Raw genomic sequence first — 11,027 nt, forward strand, 5'->3', positions numbered from 1 at the left:
GCTGCAATGCAACCCGGGCCTATCAAATATCTCTATTATATTCCATAGACCAGGGCAAACGAAGTGGCAAATAAATTGGGTTTCCATTTCTCTCAAAGCTTGGCCGTCAGCCTGTGATGACTTTCACAGCATTCTCAAGATCTCCATCATTTCAGCTCGTACGTGCCATAGTTGCACTACACAATGTGTCAGCGACAGCCAGAGAGCCGTCACACAAGGCCTTATTCTTTGGCACTTAATTGTTCTGAGAGTCGCTGTACCTGTGTGTGTGTGTGTGTGTATGTGTGAGTGTTTCTGGAGTGTTTTGCTGCTTTGGCCGCATGAATGCAAATATATAAGGGAGAGACAAACAGACAGGGAAATTTTAATGGCTCCCTTTCCAGAAAATCAGAGAGCCAGCGCTATATTTGGACAGCGTGAGATGGAGACAGCCTAGGGGTCTTGGTGTTTTGGGCCATCGATGCACTGCAGTGTGATTCTAATCAAAGTGACGAGGGCGCCGGGGTCGGCGTGGACGAGCGCAGCATGGCATGGGAAAATAATGTCAGTCGGAATGACAGCTGCACCATAATCTACAGCTCCTCTTTAACACTCACTCAGATCAACTGCTTATTGGTTTAAATAATTCATTACTAGATGTGAACATTAACATTGTCGCTGTCTCTGCATCACAGCTTGCCTTGTGACATCCTACTTGACTGCTCTTGAAGAACACAGATTGTATTGTGGTTCCACTTAGGGGGAAAGGTGCAATGAATTCAAAGCAGTTACATCTATGGAAAGGGCACAGTGACTTTGTTGCTGCATATAGACTTGGTTATTAATCCTATGTCATCCATCACTGTGCAACACGTAGACAAGGACGATACTAAATGGGCTGACATATCTTGGAGGTCCAAAGTGTAGTAAAAACGGGATGTTGAATCTTATTTTTAGGTGTATAGCTTTCACTCCACATACATTCTAATTAACAGTTTCATTACACCTGACAGTATCATGTGTACAACAGAAAAAGAGGCACAGAGAGGTGTGAAAGAACAGCATGAGCCAGGTTTGACCTTTTTAAGCACATTATCTGATATCTTAACTGATCATGTTGTGCGATACTGCAGAAGACTGCATACATCTTCAGTATCAAATCAAAACCCAGAAACTGTGGAAATGAAAAATATACAGTTGCTTGAACAGTCTTAACACGTCATGTGTCTTTGATATTTTTTTTGACTTGTTGTTTTCTTTAAGTCATTTGTATGTGTTTACCTCGGGCAGATCCCTGTGATGTGACTATAACATATTCACTGTGAGCAAGTGCCAAACAGCTTTCAGCTTTTTCGCTCGTGTTGTAAAGCAATAAAGTGTGACTCTTGTAAAGAGGGGTAGAAATATGCTACAGCAATCAGAGGTTTATATGTCTATAAAAACCAAAAGTGTTAAAAATCAATGCTGCCACTAGAAAGGATGAGAGTTACGGTAGGACTTTCTTTATTAGGCCAACTACCTGGGTCAGTGGCTGACATAATGGCACCAAACAGGAGGCAATCAGTGAGGAGGAAGTCTCCATCTGCTGCTTGGCCCAACAGCACCATCAGTCTGGTGAAGCCGTAGACACAGGCCCTGGGATTGAGGACAAACAAGACAGAGGGACATACAGTGAGGTCATCAGGGAGCGCCAGCCAGAGTAGGCCTATCAGTTATCCCTCTAACCACAGCAGGGCTTCCCCCAGAGTAGTCTGGGTAATGGGGCCAGACGCTACCAGCAGGTGAGTTGACCGGTTTCCAGGCAGCGGCTGCTTAGTACAGGTGGACACACAACACTTGCAACTACACTGAGTAGCATTAAATTTAACCACATTTATGTGAGTGTGTGTGTCAGAATTTACACGTCCCTCCCCCGAATCACACACCCACCTGCATTCACACACACACACGACACACAAATGACAAATACTCTTGTTAGACAGCACATCTTAGCATCTATCCATCTTCAACCCTGGCATCCTTTTATGACAGTATCATAAGCACTCAGACCTAATAAATTAATGTGTGTGGATGTGGATGTGTGCATGCGTGCGTGTGTGTGTGTGTGTGTGTGTGTGCGTGCGTGCCTTGTGCCTTGCCCACACAATCACCAGAAACACTAAATGCCACGAGGAGTGTATGTGAAGGGCAAACTGTCATAAATAAAATAGAAGCAGTATTTTTATCAGCACTATGACCTGACAATAGAACAAATCTAAACCCTAACTGTCCCAGAATGCACCACTGTATGCTCTCTCTTATAAAAAAAATAAAATACACTATAAATACTCAGCATTCAATACTGCAGTTCAGCTCCTGACTGGTAACTGAGGTGTGTTAAGCACTACACCTGTAACTGTGAAGCATCCCATAATAATGAGTATGCCAGAGTGTCCTCCGGGGAACCTTTCTGTCCATTGGCATACCTCTGTTACCATGGTGACAGCACACGACCTGTCCCTGAGGCCAGGATTTTAAAGTACTGCCCTCAGGTTGAGCAACTAAGCTGTCTTATACATGTATCTTTAAGGGAGATTTGAAGTTATGCTAATGATGTGAAGTGTGAGTGTGTGCAGTGTGAGTGTGTGTGTGTGTGTGTGTGTGTGTGTGTGTGTGTGTATGAGACAGAGAGAGACGGTCTGTGAGAAACAGGCAGACGCAGACAGAGAATGAAAGGAAGTGAATGTACTTTGTCAAGTGAGTCAATAAGGTTCCTGGACTCCCATGACGCTCTCTTTTCCCCATAGGATATGGCAGACTCACTAACAAGCAACACGATTGGTTAGAGTCAAAGAATTAGCACATGACCCAACAAGTCAAAGCCTGCCCTGCTTCCCAGGGGACCTGCGGGGGTTAGACAAAGGGCACTCCTGGGGAAGGACTAACGGATGGATGAAAGATGGAAGGAAAGCAACTAAGAACAACATCTTTAATGGTGGGACGGGTTCTAGCAAGTTGGAAAAGCCCATCAGCTATAGCTGTAATACTGCATTGAGAAGACATGGACTTTTATCATATATAAAAACCCAACAAATCTCTTGACAATAAAATGATTATGTCTTGAGTAAACAACAAGCGCAATAAGTAACTGTTAAATCCAGGAACGTTACATTGAATATATTACTGTGGGTTAAAATACTTTTAGTGAGAACTTTGTATCTCCAAAATGTCAAAATCAAGGACTACTCAATTCTTCCTGATCACAGAGGATCCAAGAGTTACAACAGGAGAACAACAAAACTGGAGTTACATGGTTTTCACAGTTTCTGTGTGTGCAGTAAATGAGTGCATCAGTAACATAAAGCTAGTGGTTTACAAAGGTCTGCATTTCCCTCAAAGTCTGAGAGTGCCATCTAGCGTTCTAAGGCCAGAACAGTAGTGCTACAGATAATAGCTGTGTCCCAGTTTTACACTAATTTTAATCAGGTTTTGAATGGGAGTGTGTTAACACTGGAAAAGTGACACCTACTTAATACTGCTTGATTTTTGAGTGTCCTATATAGACAAACATGACGATTACTTAGACTTGTCATAATGGGAGAAGCACATGATAACTTAATGATTGTATATACCAGCTCATTGTCATAGCTTACTGGGATACTTGAAGCAGAGCAACAATTAATGTGATTATTTACACCTGTGCTTTTCTTACTATGACAAAAAGGTCTATACTGTATTACAATGCAATGCACCAAGCAAATAGAGAAGCTACTCACACCTGCAGAAGATTTGAGTTAATTGCAGATGTGATGACTCAGCTCCAGAATTACAGCTTTGGAAAAAATGCTTTGTTTTCTCTTTCTGAAGTGCACATATTTCATAATTTCTTGTCAGTAAATTACATTGATTTTATGTACTAATTATATGTACTAATTATAAATTGCATAACACAGTGGTAAAAATAACATTTTCTATTGACTGAAAACATGTTAATTTAAAATGAGCAAGCAACTGTAATTTATCATGTGCATATTTGATAATAAAGTACAGAGAATTATAAAAATACTGTTATATTTTCTACCACTACTACTGATGATTATAGCACCTTGCATACATGAAATACAGCTAAATATGCCTATCGCATGATTTTCATCATGTGAAAAGTGTCAGTCATCAATTTTCTATTTTTTTCAGTTCCTACTTTCTCATATTTCTTAATCATGAATAACTTGACTTTTGATTTCTTAATTTGTGTGAACAAACAAACAATACTTACCCTATGATCATAAAGGTGATTATGGTACCAATAAAAGCAAATGTGAGAACAGATCCCAGATTGTCAATGAATCGTTTCTAGAAAAGCAATTAAAAGGAACTCTGATTAGTAACAACCACAGAACAAGTCACACATTCACTTAATATTCATGCAACAAACGAGGCAGCACCTTTTCAAACTGATCTATCACCCATATAAAAAAGAAAAGTCCTTTGATGATGTCTCTCACCCCCACCCCCCCTACTTTAAGGCATGTCAGGACAGCAGTCTCACCTGATTAAGGGTGTAAGCTCCATGGAAGATGATGGGTGGCAGGAACAGATTGAAAAGGACCTCGGGATCAAAGGTCTCCTGTAAAAGACAGAGCTGTTGTGTTGGTGACTGACAGGGTTCTGTGGGGAGCTCCGTTTACTGAACGTGACTGACTGACAGACACATATTACACACACACATCGTTGACTTTAGCAGCTCTGTTTTGGCAGACAGCAGCCAGTTCCTTTTTCCTCTTTAAATCCCAAAGTCCCAATAGTCACAGGTACCACGACAACCATACCTGTCCTTGATATAAAAAATACTTCATGTTGTTAATAGAAGAAATGGGAAAATGTGACACTCCAAGCATATATGTCAGTGTTTAGGCTTATGTTTTTGGATTGTTCCCAGCACTGTAGGTACGAGCCATTTGCTATTTACCACTTAGCTACCAAAGAGTAGGCTCCCACCTATCTAGATACAAAAATCATCACTTGACACTTAAAAAACACAAACATTAACCATTTAAAATGCTACCTTATAATAAAGAAATGCTACAAATTCTTCTCAACAACAAACTTTGAACCCTCAGCATTGCTACCAGATGGTGCATTACATCACCCAAGAGCCCTCAGGTGCCTATAATATAATTACTGTATAGTGCATTAGCATTCTGTCCAAGTGCCCTGACTCAGACTTCCACAGCTGATTAAAGATAAGCATAACACAGAACGAGCAGTCTAACTGGTTGTGACAGTCGTCACCGGCCTCCATTAGAAAGGGAATGAGCAAGTACCATTAATATAGCCATACGTGTCCAGACAACATATGGGTTAACATCAAATGAAATCTAAGCTGCTAATCACAGCAACTTACATTACCTTCAACACAAACAGTAACCAGAGTGCAAGGAATTTTTGAACATGCTGTGCACATTCTCTGTCTGTTTCTCATCCTAGTCAATGTGATGCAACGAAATCTGCTCAGAAAGGTAGCCTTTCATGTCCTTCATCCTTGAATCCTTTTCATGTCTATTGTGGGTACATGCTGAGGATCAAACGGCAGCGATATTCAATTCAGATCAAAAATAATGCTACTTTTTCCTGATTCCTACACCACACTAGGTCTCTTGACAATGCTAAAAATTAAATTCCAATTCAATTAAATTTAAGTTCAAAGGGTGAGATGTGGCGATGCGTGCTGAAATAGGGCTTTGGTCACAGACCTTTGAGAATGGCCTAGATTTTGCTGAAGGGAAAAAAAAACAGACAAAGGGTTGAAGCGGCCTGAGTAGCATGAATATTTGGCTGAATTAAAATAAGCCTGCCTCTGCAAATGTCCTATTTTCTGGACACATTGCATTTTGGTGAACATTTACTTTTGTATATCTGTGTATTTGTAATTGCAATATGTGGAAGATTTCATTTCTTTTTTAATTATCATTTCTAATGCTGGAAAGCCCCCTATAGAGTTTGGAGAGTCACCATGCTTTCTCCATAATTCACACTTGAAATGGTTGCTGGAGCTACAAATTGCTCGTATCTTTCTCCCACTATCACCCGGCTCAATATAAATTACTTTTTTTGCGGCTGCAATTACCCACACAGTAAGTATATCTTATAGTTTTTCATATGCACGGCCTGTGCATGACAAATACTAAACTGCATAACAGAGACTAATACATACACTGCAATCAATAAATAATGCATATGTTCATGGTTTTATTCTAAGGGTCACCTGCACCACAGACGAGGATGGAGGTGTGTTGTATACACTAATTGACTCTTAAGCTGAGCAGCACTAAATTTAATCAGACCACAAACTTTAATGCCTTACTCCCCAGTGGCACATAATGGACTCAGTAATGCAATGAAACCCTTATCTCTCCCTGCTAGGTCCCCCTATGTATCAGGCTTAATGGCGTGAAGGCTACACAGAATGGTCTGACCAATGTAATGGCCTTTGTGGTAGCCTCTGCTGGTTTGCTAATGAGACCCCAGCATTCAAAGGGGCCATAGAGTGCAAGCCATTAGTGAAGAGTTACACTTGGCTTGGACGATGCGGAGTTCATGGTTCACTACTCCCTTTCTCTCTGGTTGAAATATCGCTATGAGATTAAGAAATACATTTTCATACACTAATTCTGTATCCTTTCATGCTCGCTGGCCATCGTATGGTTGAATCCTTGGCTCATTGGCTCGTTTCTTTGATATGACAAATCTCTTTGATAGCAAGAAAGAGAGCCAGAAAACAGAAATAACACTAATAACAACCAAAGGCCCATGTCAAGGCTTAGGCTCTTCTACTTAGAAGTTATATTAGAGTCACTGACTAATTCCTTTCCAGTGAATAATTGCTGTGAGACGTTAGCAGCACTTTGGCTAAAGGTCCAGCGTAACATTATTTTGCTGGCGAAAAAATATGAAAAAAATATGAACATAATGTACTTCTTTTTATTTAGTTTAAATGAGCCATTCAGTATTTCAAAAACATAAAACTTCATCTCAGTAACTCAGTAAAAGTAACTCAAGTTCTTAAGATTATCAGTGCAGTCTTCACAACATTAAAATACCAATGAAAGTGGTAATGTAAGGTGTAACACATAATGGTTTCAATTCAATTTTTCCTACAGGAACAGAATGGTGTTAAATCTCTTAACTGCAAAAAGTGAATTATATCTCTACAATTATTCTGACAAAACCTCAGTTTGAGTCGACAGTGGTAATAAAAGAAATGGACTGGATTAGTCATAATTTTACTTTCCATGTCAGCAGCAAGTGAAAAACCAGTTCCAGAACAAGTTCCCAACCACATAAAAATACAATAAATATTTACTTGGCGAGACAAACCTCATAAACACATTTAACATTGCACTAACAATGACCAAACAATGGCCACTTCAGTAATGAACAAATGTTTATAAGGGAGGTTTCAAATAAAAATAAATAAATAAACAAAGTAAAGCCTGCATGTGTTAGTGCTATTTGTGCAAGAGTTTTTGCTTGCCTAACAATAGCCTAAGATCTGCCCTAATGCTGGTAACCTAGTTGAAAGGTGACTTTTTAAATATTCACTCAAATTAGGCTCCAGAACGCTCAAAATCACCCTCAATCAGAAAAGCAAAAGACAGCAAAGAAGTGTCAAAAAGGCCTAAACAGACCAGAGTTTCTGGCTGACAATATCTGATAAAAATGAGGAAGGATCAGAATGACCTGGGTGTGCAATTCACCACCTCTCTTAAGCCCCAGAGAAAATGTGTCATTGCACCCTGATTGGCCAAGAGGGGAATGACCCCCCGCTGCTCTCAATTACTATTTAGGAGCCAGTCCCCACACCTTGCTCAACGGGTGATCAATCAACTCAGAGGGATTTCCATATTCAGCTACGATGAATTTGGAAAAGGGAAATGACAGTCCAAAGTCCAAAGAATGGGTGACTGCTACAATTATTTATAGAATCATAGCTCCCACCACTTAATAACACGTGGCACATAGTCACATCCATTACTGTATCACAGACTGTGACGTGGCTATCGCTATCTAAGAGATAACCAAACTATCTCACATCTCTCCTGCAGTGCAGAGCACTATCAGTTGCAAGAATACTGCTTTACGGGAATTCAGCAGGTAAACACACAGCTAGGTAAATGTCCTGAGGGGAACCCGAATTTCAAGAAAAAATGAATTGAGTTTTCTAATTGTATTCACACAATTCAAGTTATTGACAGGAAAACACATCTAACAAAATGTCTTGTTAGCATAAAGCCTTTTGTGTCCATTGATCAGACCCTTTGTGTTGTTTTATCTGCTCTGACAGTCTATGTATATAGTCTCTACAGTTTATTGCTTTTCTGTGTTTAGTTGTCTTCTAATTTCCCCCTTGTCCGCACAGCGCACCTGAAAATGTAATCTCTCCTATCTGTTCCTTAATAAAACCTTAATACAGGTTAAATTGCTCTCTTGCCCTCTTTCTCTCTGTACCACTCTCTTGCTTGCTTCCCTGACAACAAACAGTCCAAGCAAGTAATTCAGAGGAAAACCAATAACTAAGGAACATTAGGGGAGAATGGTTGATGTAAATACCAAACATACACAAGGGACAAAATGTGATCAAAGAGAAGGCTATGAAGAAAAAGAAAAAAAAACCTACAGCACAGGAAAAGAAAGAAAACATCCTGTATGATGCAGTTTGTTTTCAGATGTTCCCACTGCAATATTGATTAAACAGGTTTCTTAGGCAAACATTTTATTAAGACAGATTGCTTCCCTTTTCACATATTTTGTTACAACCTGCAGCCCTTATCCAAATGAAAGATTCACCTATGTAGCATATATTTGCAGTGCAGGTCAACTGAAATTGCCATAGTTACCGTACGAGGGGTCGAGACAGGTGGGCATCTTTGGTTGATTTGCCCAACATGTCTGTAACAGTGTGTATGTGATGTGATGTTGACAGTCAGGATGTGAGGAGTGCTGTTCAGGCCCACACAGCTGCACACACTCTCCATATTCTCCATATTCTCTTCCCGGTCAAACAAGAGGAATCTCACCATTAATCCCAGAAGCATACCTGTAGATGTTACAGAATGGGGAAAGAAAAGCTAAAACATTGGGGAAACTGCATAAATTCTCATATGTGTTAAGAGAATTTTCAGGCTGGTGAGCTCTTAAGGTTGTGTTAATTATTGTTGATCATCATAGTGGCATAGTAGTGATTTATATATTTTTTATAAAGCATAATAATGTGACTTGGCACTCTAAAACATACCTAATAAAGCCAATAATTCAACAAAGTGTGACCAAAATAAATCTGTTAGTTGGTATAGCCCTATGTCAGTTACGGAAGTCTTGCTGACTAATGGCTTCCATCCTCTACAATGAAAACAGGCCAAGGGTACTTACCATAAAACATTCCACCTCCAGTTTCATTTATCAGTATATATTTGAACTGTTTCAACTTCCACACGGTGAAAATAGTAATAAGCATCAAGCAAATTGCAGCGAGTAACGCTACACTGTCTGGTGTGTTTTTCACGGTGCCCGTCATCTTTCATGCCTGAGCTAGGTGAAACTTTTCGGAAATAACTTCTTTTTTTTTTTAAACTTGTGGTTGAGTTCACCAGCAGCAGTAACATCCGCAACAGCAGCCCTCGAGAGGCACATTGCTGCCTTTACTGCTCCCTGGAAATCTTAATCCTTATTTCACAGGTGCGAAATTTGCCTCATTTATAAAACAACAAAATCGAGTACAAATGGTCTTGGTGAGTATAAATTTACTTTATAAATCAAGAGATGAACAGCTGTTTTTACTTCAGTACCAATACAGCAATTGTGTATGAGGCATGCTAGTGTAAAATGCCTGAGCAGTGAAACATAGGCTACGTAAAAGGATAAATACTGGGCACGGAGTAATTTCAGTTATGTCAGAATGGCAATTTATAGCCTGTTAGTCATGTAAAAACAGGATAGATCACATCTACCGTCAACTATTGACACTGCCTATGCCGTTATATCTTTGCTAAGCTTTCAAACAGCTCCAGTATTACTGAAAGGACTTTGAATGCAGCACAGCTTGGGTGTCAGCTTCTCACTTTCCATTAGATGGCAGTGAACGCAAACTAATGCACGAGGAGCTGGAACCCCTTTTGATTGGCCGGAAAATTGACTCTCCCCTCTGACTGTCCCATAGGTCCCAGACTCTAAGTGAATCAGTCATGGCCCTTAATTAGTCGTACATTAATTAATTAATTAGGCTAGTCGTTTCGTTGTAATGGCTTGTTTTGATCTTTGCTTTACTTCGATGGTTTTAGTATCTATAAGAATCATTTAATATTAGAAATAAATGAAAATGCAAGCACATGTGAACATGTATGGGTGTACTGCATGTAGGTAATGAGTCTATCAGTGTTTCCACCAGGCAGCAAAATCTGGACAGGGTTTAATCAGGCCTATTGATCTTATTGCGAATGCAGTCAATAGTATCGACATAGAAAGAAAAGGCAATGTTTGAGGGGATGTTTTTGATTAACTATTATCTTGGCAATGTCTTGGTCGCACAAATTATTTTTGCAGGATGGTTCCTTCATAATTAGAAATTTCATTTACCAATTTTGACCCACATGCATTCATGATAATGCTTTATTCTCAAAGCAAAGAAGTCCAGTATAATCTCACTGGGTCCATGACACCTTGTGAAGCATCTCTTAATATGTGCAGTATTGCATTGCCATTAAAATATAGTTTCTTTTAATTACCATTTTCAATTTGAATCACACTATCACATATTCACAACGCTACAATACCCACTGTACCTAAAAATTATACATATTTATTTCAGCCAAAATACAAATATGCAATACATTTTACTTATTTCTGTATATTTGAACAGGCTGTATATACTGTGCTTAACCAACGACTACATGTATAGGCTATAAATCAACATGTCACTTTTTTACTATTTAATATTTATCTCAGCACTCCTTGCACTCTTTACTTCTTTGCACTATTTGTATCCTGTACCAAGGTTTCACCTGTATTTAGTC

The 11,027-nt window shown here is 39.4% G+C and overlaps 1 protein-coding gene across 3 annotated transcripts in view; it reads right to left on the reverse strand.

Moving 5' to 3' along the window:
• The window catches only part of LOC122972135 (sodium/hydrogen exchanger 9-like), a 57,879-nt gene extending 47,844 nt beyond the window's left edge, over positions 1 to 10,035 (reverse strand). The window contains exons 1-5 of one of the 3 annotated variants that reach the window (XR_006399645.1): positions 9,388 to 10,035; positions 8,856 to 9,055; positions 4,508 to 4,585; positions 4,235 to 4,311; positions 1,499 to 1,614 (exon numbers count right to left, since the gene is read on the reverse strand). Coding sequence is in view for 1 of the 3 variants with exons in the window: in XM_044338909.1 (XP_044194844.1) it covers positions 1,499 to 1,614; positions 4,235 to 4,311; positions 4,508 to 4,585; positions 8,856 to 9,055; positions 9,388 to 9,532 (616 nt within the window). In the remaining 2 variants the exon portion in view is untranslated. The remainder of the gene's footprint in view (positions 1 to 1,498; positions 1,615 to 4,234; positions 4,312 to 4,507; positions 4,586 to 8,855; positions 9,056 to 9,387) is intronic. The other 2 variants (XR_006399646.1, XM_044338909.1) reach the window with 2 other exon arrangements.
• Between the last annotated feature and the right edge of the window lie 992 nt (positions 10,036 to 11,027).

This window comes from Thunnus albacares, chromosome 21 (assembly GCF_914725855.1).
Source record: "Thunnus albacares chromosome 21, fThuAlb1.1, whole genome shotgun sequence".
In the NCBI taxonomy this organism is placed as follows: Eukaryota; Metazoa; Chordata; class Actinopteri; order Scombriformes; family Scombridae; genus Thunnus; species Thunnus albacares.